The sequence below is a fragment of the Mytilus galloprovincialis genome, chromosome 4 (genome assembly GCF_965363235.1).
Source record: "Mytilus galloprovincialis chromosome 4, xbMytGall1.hap1.1, whole genome shotgun sequence".
In the NCBI taxonomy this organism is placed as follows: Eukaryota; Metazoa; Mollusca; class Bivalvia; order Mytilida; family Mytilidae; genus Mytilus; species Mytilus galloprovincialis.
In genome coordinates, this window is record NC_134841.1 from 97,089,639 (window position 1) to 97,110,350 (window position 20,712).

The 20,712-nt window shown below is 30.9% G+C and overlaps 1 protein-coding gene across 1 annotated transcript; it reads left to right on the forward strand.

The window, feature by feature from the left end:
- The first annotated feature begins 5,299 nt into the window (after positions 1–5,299).
- Positions 5,300–19,556, forward strand: LOC143073542 (ubiquitin-like protein 7). Its single transcript, XM_076249180.1, has 10 exons — positions 5,300–5,471; positions 8,238–8,357; positions 9,364–9,443; positions 9,564–9,648; positions 10,068–10,125; positions 10,812–10,918; positions 16,662–16,729; positions 17,934–18,026; positions 18,353–18,433; positions 19,090–19,556. Exons 1-10 carry the CDS (start codon positions 5,330–5,332, stop codon positions 19,213–19,215), a joined length of 960 nt encoding a protein of 319 aa, XP_076105295.1. The 5' UTR covers positions 5,300–5,329; the 3' UTR covers positions 19,216–19,556.
- Positions 19,557–20,712: the final 1,156 nt, after the last annotated feature.

Consider the following 20,712-nt stretch of genomic DNA (forward strand, 5'->3'; position numbering starts at 1 on the left):
AGTTTCGAATTATCTACTGGCACACTACATACAGTGTTGTGTCGAATCTGCAGCAGCAATTGCAGCCTTTACCAAAGCGGTGAAGGTAAAAAAAAAAAAAGTGTTCCGAATAAAAAAAATTGAAACAAAACTGGTTGAAGACGGGTTCTTTAAAGAGAAAAAAGATGAAAAAGGTAACTCATGAGTATAAACACCCCTCATAAGTAGGCTGGCTTATTAATTTCCTTGGTTTATTTATGAATCGATAACACTGTTAGTTACCAATCATCGTCCAATGTTTACACTATCAACTCACTGAACAACAAATGCTAATCGATAAAATAATTCATTGACTAAAAATACAATAATTATTTATAATTGATTTAAACAAAATCATGAAGCGCCTTTTTTATGGAAGTCTTTAATGTATAAGGCAATCCATGATTTTTATTTATTTTTAATAAAAGTATGAAATATATTTTTGGTATTGTATTCTGATTATGATCAGCATCGTCTGGTTGTATGCTAGCGTGTTCCATTGATTCTAGGTCGTGGGTTCGAACCCCGGTAGATCAAACCAATGACTTGAAAATTGGTATAATAGTGCCTGTCTTCCAGCAGAATGTTTACAGGTAACTTGTGATCACTTGTGACAAGAACGTCAAAAATCCGGATAAGTAACAATGTTGGTCTAGTCTTCTCTGTACCTATTCTTATGGTTAATGATTATGTATAATAAATATATCCTAATTGATGCTTATAACATGTTTTCGTCTTTTAGAAAGCTTATAACTTGCTGTTGGACATAAATATATATATACATAAGAACGTGTGTTGAAGCTTTTCAATAGTACAGGTCACAGGAGAATCGGAAAGTTTTGGTTGACCAACAGAGATAAACTTTTAAAACTTGTTCTGTTACTTACTAGGCTAGCTAATAAAAAAAGCCCCGCATTTCTGTTATATATTTTTTTTTGTTTTTTTATTATGAATAGTAATGCTGAAATATGCTTCTCCCGTTTCAGGCACCCGAACCCTCTAAAAAAAAAGGCTCAAAAATTTTTCGCCTCGCTCCGCTCGACAAATTGCCTCATTTAATTTGGACATGCGCTACGGCCTTGCCCCCCGTGGCCTGTCCCAAGTCAGGAGTCTCTGGCCTTTGTAAGTCTTGTATGATTTTTAATTTTAGTTTCTTGTGTATAATTCAGAGTTTATTATGACGTCCAATTCAGTGTTCTCCCCAGGCCCTTAAAGGACCACGGGCCCGCGATGTATAATTTTCTGCCGCGGTGGTATCGTTCTTGCCGCGATGTATAATTTTTTTCCGTGGTGCTAAAGTTTTCGGTAAAAAAATCGTATTAAAATCGGTAAAGTTTCAGATGACTTCAACTTTACATCAAAATTGACCAGTTCTAACCAGTTTAATCCAGTATTGACAAGATGATTGTTTACACCACGTGATCGATTTACCTGTTGAGGTTAACCTTGATGATTGGATTTAATCGATGTACATGATTCTTTTGTGTTTTAATTAATTAAGAGATCATAATTTAAATAACAGACTTGTGAGGGACAAGCAGACATTTGTTAATGAACCCTATTACGCCAGTCTCAAGTCAAAATAATTTGCCTTTTAGGAATTAATTGTGGAGTTACTTCCCCTGATTTTTGCTAATTACAAATAAATGCTCCTCACATATAATTTCTCATTGCAAATAAAAATAAAGTACAAATTGAATGCAAAATTATATTAGAATGTTACATTAAGGATGAAAACATTCTTAGAACATACCAACAAAAATGTTTTGCAAATTATTTTTGAGAATCATACCATTATTGATGCACAGACATATTATAATAAATGGGTAATTTATACGATGTTAAAAATATTTGACTGTAACGGGTTTAAAAAGCCTACTGCCACAACTCTAATACATTCCCACACAGGACTAAAGCTAGGGATGAACCTTGTGAATAGAAAACTCTTTAAAAGTACTCTCCATGTCTGTAACAAAGTATTAATCATAAAAACAAATTTGTTGTTGTCTAAAAGAATCAGATCTAAAACTATGGAAAATAGCTTTTAATTTACTGAAGGTTCTGTATCAAAAATCTTGTTCAAAGTTCATTGTTATGGGGAATGTGTAGTGTAACTACAAGTATCGGGACAAAATGGCTAGATCAAAATATAAGAAGTGACTTTAGCTTAAAGACTAATTGTGCTTTCTTTTATTTATTCTTCAAAGATATTAAAGTATACAAACTGTTTATTAATTTACTTTTTCTACCAATAATTTTCTGACCCAAAGTCCTACAACACAGTTCCACAGTAAACAAAACAAAGGCAAACAGGTAATGACAAAAAGTAACAAGAAAAAAAATAAGCGACGCAAAGCGACACAAAATACTGTAAAATTCATTTCGTCACGCGTTACCCTGGTGCTATCCAAAAATCCTGGGGAGAACACTGTCCATTATCACTTAATTAGTATTATATTTGTTTAGGGGACAGCTGAAGAACTCCTCCGGGTGCAGGAGTTTCTCTCTGCATTGAAGACCCATTGGTGGCCTTCGGCTGTTTTCTGCTCTTTGGTCGGGTTGTTGTCTCGTTGACACGTTCCCCATTTCCATTCTCTATTTATATGCTGTCATTTTATTTCATCATTTTCAATTATCATATTAAACACAGAAGAGACATGTCTCTGTGTCAACAATTTTTTTTGTCTAGTAAAACAAAAATAATGCAGCTTTATATCAGAAAATCTTATTTTTTGAGACAGAAAAAATGTTGTTTTTCATTTTCACTTATAATATCATTTATTAAACTATCTTTTACTTGACATGAATTATATCCTTTTTAACAGAAAGGTTTACAACTTTATGCCAATTTTATTAAAGGACGAATGACCAATGATTTTGGCATGGTCATTTATATGTTTGTTTGAAAATAAAGAGTATTACTGATTTATAAGTTTTATATTATTTTCACTAGAATAGTAAAATACCATTATGCAATAGATCAATTTTTAGTTACTCATAATTACAATATTAAGTTCATTTCAGAAATGTTTTAGAAATTGATGTTTAGTAAGCATCATGCAAACAATTACTTTTTGTAAGCTTATGTGTAATTATGTAAAAATTGTGTGAATGGAAATTTATTTTAGTAAATTACTTGCATTTTAGAAATTTATATTTATGACGTATCCTATTTCAAACCTTTATTACTTGTATGCTTTAGTATAAACATTTTAGAATAATCATGTGAACAGAAATTTACATGTAGTTGCAATGTGTCTGTGGTGTTGGTCTGTTGGAACAGTATATCAATTTATATTAATTACAATGAGATTTGATTAATCAAGAAACAGTAAATGGAGATTCTTACAGAGAAAAACTGTATTTATAATAAAATTAATGCTTTAAGTGCTCATTATAATGACATGGTCAATTTTGCTATAATCAACTTGGTGCATTTGATAATAACTTTATATATGTTTTTTTTTTCTTATTTATGTGTAAATATACAAATGTAAATGACATTGGCAAATTCTGATAACAGTAGTTGTTGTCATGTTTATATTTGAAATAAAAGTGCTGTCTTCTCATGTCCAAATTATTGTATCATACATCATCAGTCTATCTTCTGGAAACTTGGTTAAATTTACCAAAGTATCAATATAAAAACAAAGGATCTGGGCCTTTCTGGGGTATCTATCTGACACAGGCACTTGTCTCAAACAAAAAAATCTTATATACCTTAATATAACATATAATGTTGATGAAGCATTCCAAAGTAGGTCAGTTTCTCAGTTACTTTAAATGATAGGTAAATTATATTTGGTATTTAGAATGGTTGTTGGAGCCATTTGCCCTTCTGACTGGATTCATCTGACATTCCAATACCGGTATGCAAGCATGACCTTATTTCATAAAATTGAGAATGGCAATGGGGAATGTGCCAAAGAGACAACAACCCGACCATAGAGCAGACAACAGCAGAAGGTCACCAACAGGTCTTCAATGCAACGAGAAATTCTCGCACCTGGAGGCGTCCTTCAGCTGGCCCCTAAACAAATATATACTGGTTCAGTGATAATGAACCCCATACTAAACTTCAAATTGTACACAAGAAACTTAAGTTAAAATAATACAAGACTAACAAATTCATAGTTCATTGATCAATGTTGATCTTTTGCAATTTTACAACAGATTCCCAATTACTATGAGTTACAGCTCAGTTGTATTTTTGTATAGAACCAAAGTAAGGTGTAATTGGGAAAAAAATGAATTAAATTTCATTAATAGTCTGAAGCACTTTAGTTAAACTAACATCAGGAACGCTCAAATCCAAACATTGAAAATGTCTATCTGAAGGTTCTGTGATAATGTTTAGCTATTGGGATACCTGAAGTAAGATCTTGATTTTAAAGTTCATTAGCACAAAAAAACAATCCTTATCAGTAAGACAGATGAGAAATGTGTATGTAGCAGCATAAGGATAGAGTAGAGAAAAATAAGAGATCACACAGAAAGCAGCTGATGATAAAACTGCATACAGTAAGACTAAAGAGTGTTTAGTTTTAAAAGAAAACATGAAACTAAAGACACATTGTAATAGGCTGAAATGAGATAATCTATTGAATATATCTATTAAACTCAGAAAAATCTGATCCATAACCAAGTTGCCTATGATTTCTCTCGGATAAATTAGGAACACACTGAACAAAATCCCTTATTGAATCATGATAACTTGAAGTAAGTATATGACTATCAATAGAAGAGAATATTTTATTGTCTAATTAATGGACCAAATGGGACATACAATATAGCTGACATTTATTTGTAAACACAAATACTGGTTAAACCATATAGATTTTCATGATAAATGGGATTCAGTCTTTTTATATGAAGGTATCATGTACAGCCCCTAAAATGGGTAAATTAAAAAAAAATATCTGAAAAATATGGATGAAAGCGCTTACTAATTCAGCAATAATTCACTTTTATGCTTTTTTAATTTTTAGTCACCACAGAGCATGATTTAATTGTAAAATCACAATGCCTCAACTGTAACGTGAACCTGAAACTGTGTGCTGCCTTCGCTCTAACAGACTGAGCTACAGAAGAACTTTACCATTTAATTTTATTGTCTATAAGATTTTTGTATAAACAATACTGTTCCTCTTTGAAAAATATCAAATACGGAAATTATTCTTAGGTCGCCCGAATGAAACCGGTACCACAATACTTTTTTTTAAATTACTGGTTTCTATTTATTTTACTTTTGATTTTCATGTTTGTAACGGAGAATAGGCCGTATAATTTTAAACCAGTTTCCAAAACAGTAATGGCGTCCCTAAAAATTTGTAACCGAACTGTACAAGGAAAAACCGACAAAATAACACTTAATTTTGTTAATCTGAAAGGCAACTCCTTGTTTTTAAAAGAGGAAGTTTCTAAAGTCATCAACTTACCTCCCTCTGACATCGGTAATGATGAGATTTCATTGTTTGGATCACATTTCTTCAATTTATAATTTATAATTTAGAAATGTTATGATAAATTATCACGGTGCCATGCTATCCAACACACACAATTATACTGAAACCCCGTTTGGCACAACTTCAACCACAATTTACCAAATGTGGAAGGGGAAATCATGGAGTATGAGTAGTTCAAATAATTATGACATCTCGAAAGTCAATGTAAATAGGTTAGTGACATATCTCCATTAATCCTAATAGGGAGTGTAAACGGATTCCACTGTACCCTCACAGCTCTTGAGGGTAGTCCGAGATTACTCTGACATCCAACAGCTGTTTTGCCAGACAAGCTGGGGCTGTGGGACGCGGTTCCTCGAATGACCGAATAACACTGTTAAATATCCGAATAACACTTGAAATTTGAATATTAGCACATACTGGTGACTTTCAAACATTGATTTTAATTATAGTATATTATGGGGACGAAGTCCCCAATAACAGTAGAAAATTCAATAATAAAAAAAAAAAAAATCGGGAAAATTTTCCCGATATTTTCATTGTACTAATGAACTCAAAATCGGGAAAAAATTTTTTGTTGCGTTTTTGAATTTCCGGATCTGCACAGAAATCTACTTCCGTTTCCGGTCTTGTTTGCATGAGACTTTGAATAAAATGTATATTTATCAGTCTAAGAAAGGAATTCAATACTAATTCATTTTTAAAAATTGTTTGTCATAAAAAAAAACGTTACCTGATGACAGCGTTTCTTTGTTTACATTGAATTGACGTTATAACTTAAATAATGTCACAACTAAAATCCCTAACAACAGAACCAAAATCGGAAACGTTACGTTCTTTGTTTACATTGAATATGACGTCATAACGTCACAACTCAATCCCTAACAACAGAACCAAATCGGAAACGTTATTATTTGTTTACATTGAATATGACGTCACAACTCTATCCCTAACAACAGAACCAAAATCGGAAACGTTATGGTATTTCCATTTCTCTTTTTAACATGTTTTGATTTATAGAAAAAACCATACAGACTTCGTCCCCATTCACAGGTTATGCATGCCTCATATAATTGATGTATTTTATAACTTTTCAATGATTTACAGAAAGCAGATTAGTTCATAAAAAACTTTTTAAATTCAGTGTGTACATCCAATATGGTGACCAGGGAAATCACAATTACAAATTAAGAGATAAATGAAAAATGAACAAATAGATACCCGATTTATATAATTCCAAGGCTGTTATTCAGCACCAGAAGCGACGAAGCAGCACATCCATTTTGGGTGGGCAAATATCCACTTTTTGATATGGGACCAGCTCTGATGTCCCTCTGCACCAGCTTGTCTGGCAAAACAGACGTTGGACGTCAGAGTAATCTCGGACTACTCTTGAGGGGAGCTCCCTAAACTATTTTTTGTCCCAGGTTAGGGGTGTGGGTTCTTCAAACCAGTTTAACCCTGCCTAATTCTATATGTGCATGTCCCAAGTCAGGAGACTGTCATTCAGTGGTTGTTTGTTGCTGTTTCTCATATTTGTATAATTTTGTTTCTTTCTTTGTACATGAATAAGGTTGTTAGTTTCTCGTCTGAATTGATTTTCATTTAATTGGCTTTTAATGCTGACATGTGATATGACTTTGAGCTTTGCTCATTGTTGAAATAGGTACAGTGACCCATTGTCTATAATATCTGTGTCATTTGGTCTCTATTGGAGATTTGTCTAATACACCTTATCGCTACATTGTATTTGTCTGACAATACTGGATATCACACAGGTTCCCCATAAATTTTGACATCATAATAAAAATATCTGAAGCCACAATGAAGAATTGATTGTTTTATGATGTCAATAGTTCAAGCAGGACAGATTCTCGTTTCAGACGGGAATAGCTATGAGGTGTATTGGTAATCATATCAAATCTTTTTATTTTTATATTTTTAAAAAAATTTGTTGTTTCAGAATTGTACTACAGGCATGATAGGTAATTTCTTTTAAAAAAGGAACACAGAAACCTTGTGATTGGCTTTAAGTGTCTCAAAAAATTGGAGGCAGTAGACAGGAAAATCCTGACAAAAAAAATTATTTCACTGATGACACTGATTCCCCCAAAAAATAATCAGTAAATCCCAAGTCTTTAGTTGTGTAAATGTGGAATTCCTGTGGAAATAAATGCACAATCCAGATATCCTTACATTGATTTATACAAACTTGAGATGACTGATAAAGGAAGGACAATCAATATCATCATTTGAATTGAGGGATTGTTCCTCATTTTGTGGAATGTGTTTAATTTATGAGTGACAAAAGGAATCACCAAAAAAAAAAAAAACAGCACAAAAACCTCACCAACCAACAACACCCAATCTACCCTTAAACATCAAAAACAAACACCAACAATGTAAACTTACAACAAAAAGTCCAAATAGCTTGAAATTGTTAGGGAAACAAAATGAGATTTAAATTTGACGAATTTCTAAGGGGTCAGTACCGGCAAGTTATTATAATCGTCCTACCATTGTAAAGAAAGAACATTTGGCAATAATATTACCAGGTAAAATAATAAGGAAGTTTTAAAAACAGAAATGTACTAAAAATGATAAGGAAAGTTAAAAATTAGTACATTTGTATTTAGCAAACATTCTTAAAAGATCTTAGATACACATACATGTATTCATGAAGTTTATGATTTTTTTCATGAAATTTCTCATTATCTGTACATTTATGTCTGATTATATTTGCTTATTTTGCAGAATTAATTTACTGTGGTAAAAAATTACAAGACAGTGAACCACTAGAGGGTGCTGGTTTAAAAGCTGGTGCTACAGTTTTTGCTTTAAAGAAATTTTTAGCAGAGAAAGATAACTCACAGGGTAACTTTTCTTTATAACATTACATAAAATGTGAAGATTATATATCATCATTTATCGCTATTTTACAAAATTTTCCTTTGATCTTACTGACTCATAATTTCTTCTCTCAGCACAGTTGAGTAATATGCAAAAAAACTGTTGCAGAAATTAAGAGCACACAATAAAATTAACAACGTTTTCATATATAAAATAGCTATAAACAGATTATCATTGGCAATACTCAATTGCTTTTCTTTCTTTCGCTGTACCGGCTGAAGCAAAAAAAAAACATTTTTGTTGCGATGACCAACCATAATCTATGTATATACAATGTTTAGATAATATCAGTAGATTATAAATGTATATCATTTTATAGTATAAACAAGTCTAAATTGAAAATTTATAGTATAATATATGCAATGGATAGAATATATCTAATGTTGATAAGAACTGTAAAATATTCAAAGTGTGAATAACAACAAACTGACAATGTCATATATATATATATATATACTTATATGAATCGTATTATAATATTTAATTTCATATTGTTTCTAAACGTATTTCTGTTTTGTCTATTATGATTTATTTGTTTGTAATTGATATGCCTATAAGGGCCCTTTAATTATGAAATAAACATATTTGATTTGATTTGATTTGATTTGAATGTTTTACTGCATTACCAATGTACTACACTTATAACTGAATAAAACCAAACAACTGTAAGTTTTGTGTTAATTATAAAAAAATAAATTTGGTAATGAGTATTATTTATGCAAGTACTGTAAATTGATTTATTGTCAAATGTTTAATGCTTCAAAATTTTGTGGATTTTTATTTCACAGTTTATTTAAATTAATTAAAGTAATAATCTTATGTAAATGTGTGCAGTTGTGTACATCTACATTTTCATAAATTTTATGTTGAAAAAAGGAAAGAGGTATAAGTAATGGAACATAAAACTATATTTGCATTTAAAAACAGTTTCTTACCTGAATAAAATAAGTGAAAATATTTTTTTTTAAAGATATGATGGCAGATGTAGATGTTAGACAGTTGACACAAACAGTTAGAGCAGCATTGGTGACACAAGACTATTCTGCTATAGTAAGTGTATTGTACATGTATATGATGTCATTCATTGTCACTTTAATTAGTATATAATAATTCGGTGTTATTTTATACAACTTTTTTGTTCAGATTGATATAGATTTTTAATATTTGTAGGTAGAAAGAATGGTGAACAATCCAGAGACACTAGAAAATGTTATTGCAGCTTCCCCAGGCTTAGAGAAGGATCCAGTAGCTATTGGTACATTATCTACTTAGTTGACTTATGTTAATTATACTAAAATATACTAAAATACCTCTAAATTAACATCAAAAAGACCGTAACAAGTTCACTAAATGAATTATTTCTTTAAGAATCCTTTTGCTTCTATGATATCCTATTAACTGACTAAGGTTAACATACATTACTGAAAATTCAAAAATTATTGCGTCCATTTATTATTGCGATTTTGTCATTTTAGACTTAAATGTGATTTTAATTTTTTACAATTTTGAGAAAAATCCTGTTTAATTCATATACAATATTTGAATATGCGAGTTTAAGTTATTGCGTTCACAACTCGGTCGCATTTTTCACAATAATAAAAACCTCACAATAGTTTCTGAATTTACAGTAATCAAATTAAAAAATCTTTTTAATTTGTATTTTTTTTTTTACAGCTATGCTTCAAGACAGGGCTTTGTTGGCTATTTTAGCTCACCCAGGAAATATACGACAGTAAGTTCTGTGAAATTAGTTAGAAATGTTAACTGTAGAATGGGAGGAGGAAAAACAACACTTTTTTGGTCATTTAAACCCAAGACAAATATTGAATTACATGCCATCTCACTGCATTTGTTGACACCCCTCATTTAAGGTTGATCACAAAACTAATGATTCAGTCAATGATGTAGCATTTTGCTGTACCTCTTCTGTTAGTGTTAACAGTTTATTTGTGATATATGGTCAATACAGTTCACAGAATCAATATCTTTCCTTTAAATTTAATTGCATTTAAGGTGGTACCCAACACCTTGACTTAAATTAATTTGGCTTGTTTAATTTTCATAAAATTTTAACAAAATATTTACTTTGACTTTTAAAAATATAAAAATATAAAAAAATCAAAAAACTTGAACCAATCACTTTCTCAGAAAAATTTGGTTGGATAGATAGCATTTTGACAAACACTAATTTTGATCATTGAGAAGCTTAATATTTCCTAACAATACAATGTGATTAAAACGTTTAGCTGATTTTACAGAGTTATCTCCCTGTAGTGCTAGGTACCACCTTAACAGGAAAAATTAATATGTCCATCTCCTGGAAAGATGAAACAAATATGAACATATTGCTCCTCTCTTAAACAAGATTTTTTTTTTCAATCTGATTTGCATAATTTCATTTAAATATATATTTTTTAGAATTTTAGAGAAACATCCAGCATTTGGACAAGCAGCAATGATGGTTGCAGCAGCTGTCTGTGAAGAAGGCTCTAAGATGGAGGCTGGTGCAGAAAGATTAGCTCCTGGTATTTTTTTTCACTTTCTAACTCACCTGACCTGTTTACCTACTGTCCTAGTATCCATTACTTTCCCATTTTCTGAAATTATAAGATATTTGTCATGATAAAAATCCCTGTTTCTTTTCTCTACTACAAAGTTACCAATAAAGGTTATTAAATATAAACAGGTAACTCTCATCTACTAAAATTGAAAAGATTTTATTGGTTTTAGAGGTTTTATTTTTCCTGGCGTCCTTGAAAAATTCCATTCTGAAATTATGAGGTACCATTTGAAGATATAAATCAATGTTGGGCAACTTATGTGTCTACCAATAATTAGATCATAATTGTGATGGTAAAACATAGTGTTTATTTCTCCCTCACAATACTACTAGAATGGTTTTGCACTAGTACATGTCTGTATGAGTCGGAACAAAATTATATTTATCAAATTCCGTTAAAAGTTAACCCCAAAAATGTATAAATCAAACATTGCTTGAATATCAATGCATTAAGATTTCAATATTATATATAACTAATAATTTAATTCCATCACAAAATTTAATTTAAATGCACTGCGATCTAGACTATTGAATTTCCTATGGAATAGCTGATATGGCAGATTGATTACTTAAAAAGTATTTTGATAAGAGACCATACAAAATAAACTTGCAACCATCTGAAACTGAAGGAACATATTATAATTGTGAAAGTCCTAAAGCTAGAAAATGTGATTGGTCAACTAGTTTTATGTATACCGTAAGTTCATGCGCATGCGCCAGTATGGTGGCAGTGAAATTTTCTTGTTAAAAAATTTCTTGAAAAAGTTAAATTAATTGGATTTATACAGCATTTATTATGATTTTGTTGGATGTTCTATCTTGACACAAGTTATGACAAAACGAAGAAGAAACAAGAAACTGAAGCGATCGACACCAGATAAAGGAAATAATTCATCAGGAAATTCTACCTCGGACAGTTCTTTGTTTACAAACAGTACAGTTAATAGAAAGAGTGACCAAAACAAGGTATTGTCTACTAAAAATACGTTGAGTACATTTAATAACAGTTCACCAACGAATAGTTACGATCAAATTAATACTATGAATCAAGGTTACAATCAATACACGCCAATTCAGTCCAGTACTCCAAATATGGCATACCCTTTTACGCCTGTACAACAGTTCCAGCAGTACCCACATCCTTTCACAAGCCCGCCTCCCCCTCCAACACCACAGCAGCTTCAAAATACGTGTGATATTGAGTTAATGCTTAAAACTTTATGTTGTAAAGTAGACAATATTGAAATCAAACTCAATAAATTGGATTCTATTGAACACAGATTGAATAATTTCGAACAGAAATTCAGCAATGTCGATACCGAAATAATTACATGTAAAGAAAGAATAAGTGTATTGGAACATAGTGCTGAATTTATGTCAGACATTAAAGATGAACACAAATCGATAAAGGCTAAAATTCAAACTCTGACAAAAAGTTTTGAAGTATCAAAAACTACCAGTAATTCAGTGAAGGAAAGATTAGCAGGTGTTGAGGCGCAAAACTTGAGTAACAATCTTTTGTTTTTTGCAATTGAAGAAAAAATAGTCAATGTAGAAATGGAGACGAACGGGGCTCAGGGTAATGTAGATGAAGGTAATATCGGAGAAGGAAAGAAAAACATACAAGAAAACTGTTTAGACATAATTTTAGACTTCTGTGAACAAACATTGAAAATTGAAAATGCCAAAGCGAACCTTAAATTAGAAAAAGCGTACAGACTGGGTAAAAAAAAAGTCGGAGAAAGTAGACCTAGGCCAATAGTGGTAAAATTTTCTAAGTACGGTGACCGCGAGATGGTACGAAAGTCGTCAAAAAGACTAAAGGGGTCAGATTTCGGAATTAGTCCACAATATCCACAAGAAGTGTTAGCCAAACGAAAAAAGTTAATACCGGTAATGTTGGAAAAACGAAAAGAAAAGAAGACTGCGTACTTGGTTGGGGACAAGTTATTCGTTGAGGGAGTTTTATACGATGAATAGGAATTAGCGGGGGATGATACAAATATAAACAGAAAAGAAACCGTTAAATATTCATTGAAAGTATGTTCTTGGAACATCTCTAAAGGTTTGATAAGAAAATTAGCCGACGCCGAATTTCAACATGAAATTGCTGATTATGACATATTATGTTTTAACGAATGTTGGGTTAAATGTCCAAAAGAATTTGAGATAGCAGGTTACGAAAAAAATTATGTGCAAAGGAAGAAATGTAATGGAGGCGGTGTTATTGTTTTTCATAAAAAGTGGTTAAATTCGTATCTTGAGGTCTTAAAATGTTGTGCAGACAGTATGATATGGTTGAAAATAAGCAATAGTATAATGTCTGATTGTAAAGATTTATATTTATGTGCTATATATGTACCACCAGATAAAAATATATTTTACCGCAAATATGACTGTGACGTATTTGAAGTTTTACAGGAACATATAGAGCATTATGGTGCATTAGGTAACATTGCTATAATTGGTGACCTGAATGGACGAATTGGTAAAGCAAACGACTTTATAGGGCATGATCTGTTGAGTACTCAATTACAAAGTGATATAAGTGGTTTAATTGATTACACACCTGATTCACCTAGTGAGCAAACTACGGAGGACATAAAGCCTGCTAACACTTTTGGTCGAAAGATTTTGGACTTGTGTAAATCGTCTGGGGTTAGAGTATGTAATGGACGGTTCGGGAAAAGCAGTGGTAAATTTACATTTCAAAATAAAAATGGTTGTAGCGTTATTGATTATGTGTTATTATCTCATGAATCTTTTTCTATAGTAAATAATTTTATGATTGGTAATTTTAATACATTTTCATGTCATGCTCCTGTAATTATTGATTTCAAACTGAAAGGATTATCATTGACTGATTTTTGTTCATGTAAAATTATAAAATATAATACCTATAACTGGAATGAAGAGTATAAAGATGATATAAAGAGAGACCTTTGTGCTAGTGCAGATAAAATAAGCGATCTGGTGAATAGTATGAATGAAACGGACAATATTGACGATATTGTGGCTGAAACGAACGACATTTTTTTAAACATTACAGAAAAATACACAAAAAGAGAAGTGATAAAAACTGTTAAGTGTGACTATTGTAACGGCAAAAAACGAAATTTGGGAGTAACTGGTTTTAACCGTGATAAGCCATGGATAAGTGACGAATGTAAAGAGTTATACCGGACTTACAAACGAACATTATCACAGTTTAATTTATGTAGAAGTGAGGAAAATAGACTTTACTTAAACATTTCAAAACAAAGGTTTAAGCGTATGGAAAATACTTTAAAAAGACGTTACAAAACCCAGAGAGGAGATATGTTTAGTTCGATGAGAAGAACCAACCCAAAATACTTTTACAGAAAATTTAGAAGGAAAAGAAAAACACTTAATAGTAATTTAACATTAGATGACTTTGTCACACATTTCAAGAACTTAGTATCGAAAGACAATATTATAGATGGTCAAGTAAATGATGAAAACTATGATGTGGTTTATTCAGAATTAGATCGCCCCTTTACAGAACAAGAAATAGACATATGTGTAAAGAAACTAAAACGTGAAAAAGCACCAGGATATGACAATATTTTAAATGAATTTATTAAAGAATGTAAAACTGTCCTTCTGCCGTTACTATGCAAGCTTTTTAATGTTATATTATGTACAGGATGGTTCCCAGAAGTATGGGTTACTAGCGTATTAGTACCACTATTCAAGAAGGGCTCGATGAATGATACGGGTAACTATAGAGGAATATCACTGGTTTCTCACGTTGGAAAATTATTCACATCGGTGATACATACTAGATTGATGAAATGGTGTAAAGAAAACAGTATTTTGACAGATGCGCAATTCGGTTTCATTCCAGGATATGGTACAAGGGACGCAATCTTTGCTCTTCATTCTGTTATAGCTAAATCTTTACGCAAAGGAAAACGGTTATATTGTTGCTTTGTTGATTATGTTAAAGCTTTTGATAGCGTTTCACATCTTATTTTATGGCAAAAAATGCTAAAGTGTGGAATAACTGGTAATCTATTGTGTTTAATTAAATCTATGTATTCTAAATTGAAAACATGTGTTAAGTTAGATGGTCAGTTTTCAGAATTTTTTAGTTGTAACGCAGGATTGATGCAAGGGGAGTCATTATCCCCTTTTTTATATTCGCTCTATGTAAATGATATAGAAATAGAATTAATCAAACAGGGTATTGAACCATATGAAGTCAGAATGTTAAATTTATATTTGTTTATGTACGCAGACGATACAGTTCTTTTTAGTGAAAGTGTTATTGAGTTACAAAAAATGATAGATACTGTGAATGAGTGTTCAACACAGTATGGGTTACATATAAATCTAAGTAAGACAAAAATTGTTATTTTTCGTAATAGAGGTAAAATAAAAGATAACGAAAAATGGTATTTAAATGGTAAAGTAGTAGAAGTATGTAATGAATTTGTTTACCTGGGTTTATTGTTTAATTATAACGGTATATTTTCTGTAACACAAAAGACATTAACTGAACAGGGTAGAAAAGCTACTTTCAGCTTACTTAGCAAAACATATGATGATTTTTTTAATATAGAAACTTTACTATCTTTATTTGATACTTATGTTACAAGTATAATGAATTATGCCAGTGAAGTCTGGGGCTTTCATAAAGCCGAAGATATAGAAAAATTGCATTTGTATTATATGAAAAGAATTTTAAAAGTTAGAAAAGGAACTGTTAATAACATGGTATATTTTGAGTTAGGCAGAGTGCCCTTGTATGTAAATAGATATGTGAAAATGGTAACCTACTGGTTGAGATTGTTAGACACAGAGAACTGTATTTTAAAACATGTATATAATGATATGTACGAATCTAGTTGTGTGAAGCCAAATGACAAGCTAAATTGGTCTTGTAAAGTACAAGATATATTATGTAAATATGGTTTTAGTGATGTTTGGTTTTCACAGAGAGTTAGAAACAGTCAATTATTTTTGAGTGAATTTAAACAAAGAGTAATAGATAATTATATATCTGAAGGTTTATCATATTTTGAAAATTCGCCGAAATGTACTTTGTATCAGTATTTACACGATGGTCACACTATGCAATTTTACCTTAGTCGTCCATTAAACAGTTTGTATAGATCTTATATTACTAGATATAGAATAAATGCTCATGCACTATGTATAGAAACAGGTAGATACTATAGTATAGCCAGAAATGAACGTTTGTGTAGTATGTGTAATAAAAATGCTATTGAAGATGAATATCATTTTATTTTAGAATGTGATAAATATAACGACATCAGATGTAAATATATAAAGAGTTATTACTATGAGAGACCATCTACTTTTAAATTAGTACAACTGTTATCTGTAAGAAATGTCAAAGAGCTAAACAACCTTGGAAAATATTTATTTTTGGCAGAAAAAGCACGTAATGGTTAGTTATTCAAATGTTTATTTTTAGTTTAATATGTCTATATGTCATACTCCGCTTAATTCTTTCATTAATTTGTATAATTTGTGTATAAATGTTATATTATGCTGTATATTATCTATTGGATATTTATATTGTGTAAATCCAATAAGCTGTATTTGCTTACGGAAATAAAGTATTATTATTATTATCCTTGTATAATAGATTTTGCCTTTTCTGTATCCAACTAATGGTCTTGATAGAATTAAAATTATAATTGATTTGTAATTTCCAGGTGCCTACTCATTTGAACAAATGTCTGACGATGAAGATATGGAACCACAAAACAGACAAGGAACTTCTGTAAGTATTTTATATATGGGGAGAACCACAAAATAGACAAAGAACTTCTGTAAGTGTTTTATATTGGTAGGACCACAAAATAGACAGGAACTTCTGGAAGTGTTTTATATGGGGAGAACCCACAAAATAGACAAGGAACTTCTGTAAGTATTTTATATAAAGAGAAGCACAAAATAGACAAGGAACTTCTGTAAGTGTTTTATATGGGGAGAACCACAAAATAAACAAGGAACTTCTGTAAGTATTTTATATGGGGAGAACCACAAAATAGACAAGGAACTTCTGTAAGTGTTTTATATGGGGAGAACCACAACATAAACAAGGAACTTCTGTAAGTGTTTTATATGGGGAGAACCACAAAACAGACAAGGAACTTCTGTAAGTATTTTATATAGGGAGAACCACAAAATAAACAAGAAACTTATGTAAGTATTTTAAATGGGGAGAACCACAAATTAGACAAGGAACTTCTGTAAGTGTTTTATTTGGGGAGAACCGCAATATAAACAAGGAACTTCTGTAAGTATTTTATATGGGGAGAAGCACAAAATAGACAAGGAACTTCTGTAAGTATTTTATATAGGGAGAACCACAAAATAAACAAGAAACTTATGTAAGTATTTTAAATGGGGAGAACCACAAATTAGACAAGGAACTTCTGTAAGTGTTTTATTTGGGGAGAACTGCAATATAAACAAGGAACTTCTGTAAGTATTTTATATGGGGAGAAGCACAAAATAGACAAGGAACTTCTGTAAGTATTTTATATAGGGAGAACCACAAAATAAACAAGAAACTTATGTAAGTATTTTAAATGGGGAGAACCACAAATTAGACAAGGAACTTCTGTAAGTGTTTTATATGGGGAGAACCACAAAATAAACAAGGAACTTCTGTAGTGTTTTATTTGGGGAGAACCGCAATATAAACAAGGAACTTCTGTAAGTATTTTATATAGAGAGAAGCACAAAAAAAAAGACGAAGTCTTGTAAGTCGGGGAAATTGAAATTAAAAATTTGCATGCCAGCCCATCACTAATGAATTTACAAGACTTAAGAAAATATAAAAAATCTTTTCTCTTGGCAGAAATTTGCTTTTAGTAATACTTGTTTAGGTTTATTGCTATTAGTTTAAAACTTGTATGGCAATCCCTTAAGGTTTTCATAATCAAACAGGTAACTGGCAAAATTTGTTGTTTTCATAGGCTCCAAGATCAGCAATAACACCAGCACAGTTAGCAGCAGCCTTAGCCTCAGCAGGAGGTCCATCTCAACCAGACGCCAGTCCGCAACCTCAGGTATTGTATTATGTATATTATAAAGGGGTTTTCAAATTTCAGTTTATCTAAGAATACCAAAATTTAGAGTCATGCAAGGTTTGTGTTTATACAAAAAGTGAAAAGTTCAATAATGCCACAAATTATGAAAGTTTTAAATCAAGGGGTAATATTTGGAAACAGTTTACCATTGTTATTAGGTATATCTTATTTCTAAATTTCACAAAAATGATTGGTTTCTAATGCATTTTAAAAAAAGTTGTATAAGCCTGATTTTAAGTAATTAATATACCACTAAAATATTTTTTTGATATTTCAGGCACTAAAATATTTTTTGATTATTTCAGGGTGGACCACCTATAATCTCTAGTGATTTCTTCTCACAAGCCATTGATCAAGCACAACAAAGAACAACTGCACCATCTGATGTAAGTATATCAGATCTATACAATGTTCAGTCACATTATGACCACTTATAAATAGCAATTTTCTGAAAAGTATGATCAAATTGGACTGGTCAAATTTGTCTCGATAAAAAGTTAAAGTATCTGATAGAAATAAAGAATTAATGAAAAATACACAATTTGTTTAGAAACAACCAATGATCATTATATTGTCTAGGCTGATGAAAGTTTGAAGTATAAATATCTTGGTTTTTATTGGAAAAAATGAGAGATTGTGCAAAATTTTTAATGTAATAATTAGATGTTTAATATATTTTGTCATAAAAAAAAACAACGTCATAAGTGATGATCCAATAAAAAAGTTGATGACTTATTTTGTACAACAACTCAAGTATACTATCATAATTGTTTTGAAAACTCTACACAAAGTTTCAATCATAAATTGTTCAAATAAGCCTAGATTGATCTTTAAAATGTCTACCCAACATTAAAATGAGGACGAATTTAATTGCAAATTTAAATTACTATACACTAGTCTTATGTTTTTTTTTCCTTTTAAAATTCCATAGATAGAAAAATTAATTGATATCCTTTACTGTTTCTGTATTTGTATATTATTGTATTAATAAAAAAAACAACTAGACCCTTTCAATCAGATAATATTTGTTTTTTTTTTCCAGGATCAGATACAACAGTTACGTGATATGGGTATAACTGATGAAGCTTTAGCTAGGAGAGCACTGCAAGCAACGGGGGGAGATCTTCAAGCAGCTCTTGATCTCATCTTTGGAGATGGACATTTTTAAAAACTGTGATATTTATATTATTTTGTTGGGTCATAAAACTGTTATGTTTTAGAAAAGGCACAGGAATTAAGTACAAAAAAGGCTAATCATTTTCAAAAATTATTAAAATATTTATACTTTTTTGGTACGACCAAATTAGAAACAGAAACTTGTTTTGTAAATTTTCTTTCAATAGGCTTTTTATGGAAATCGTCCAAGAAAAACATTTCATATTTAACAATTATTTATAGGGTGTATGTAAAATGTTTGTTATTTTGTTGATTTGTGTAATATTTGTTAATGTGAAGTGTTCTGAAACAGAAAATATTGTGATATGTACTTCATTAAAATTCTATAATTCATAGCTTTATTATTTACAATAAAGGCAAAGTCGGCAACTTTAGAATTATTTTAAGGAATATCTCTCAGAATAAATAAGATGCACACCATAGAGTCAATTAAGTGTGAGATGTTTTAGACCATGCAATTCATATTTATTATGAACAAATCAAATCAATTCCTTCTTGAAAAAATGAAGCCAGAATAATGTGCTACTTAATGATCTTCTTTGTAGATGTGAATTTTTCAATTGAAAAGTCTAATAGGATGACTAAATTTGGTATATGATTTCATTGCAATGTCTATATGTCCATCAGACAGAGTTAACCAGACCTCAACTTCATTTGATGGATCAGTGATTTAAGTAAAAGTTACATGAGAAGGTCTGTTTCTCAGATTCTGTAATGGTGAATGATTATATAAAGGTGTACATGTCTGACTGGTAGGTATCATCTGTCCATGACCTAATTTTCATGGTTCATTGATCAATGCCTGTGCATTCTTGTTTTTGTGTAAAACATAGTCTATAGAGAAAAACTAAAAACACAAAAAAATATCAGCAATACTTGATCAACTAAAAATAAAAGATTAAAAGTCATGAGTTATATTCTAGTCTAAAATATTTGAAAGGATCGTAGTTGAAGATGCACATATATCCAGGAGAGCCACACATTTTACTTAGCCAGCATGTCAAGACAAAATTTGGTTTATTAACAATTATTAATGCAAATTGATTAAAAAAAATACATCAATGATAAATGTATTACTAATGCAACTTATTAAAAAAGATGCCATGGTTGAAATAGAATCGGAATGAAATTTAAAAGGGACATGGACACAAATCAAAGGGGATATTGTCACATTTTTAATCCATAGGAAATTCATAGGTTAAGAAAAATTAACCTGTAAACCATAACAGTGAGTGACCTATGATAAAATTCTGTACAGGAATTGCATGGCATTTTGTGCTAGGCAGGTAAAACTTTTCATAGATAAAAGAAGATGTGGTATGAGTGCCAATGATACAACTCTCCATCCAAGTCACAATTTGTAAAAGTAAACCATTATAGGTTAAAGTATGGTCTTTAACACAAAGCCTTGGCTCACACTGAACAGCAAGCTATAATGGACCCCAAAAACGACGTGTAAAACCATTCAAATGGGAAATCCAAGTCTAAC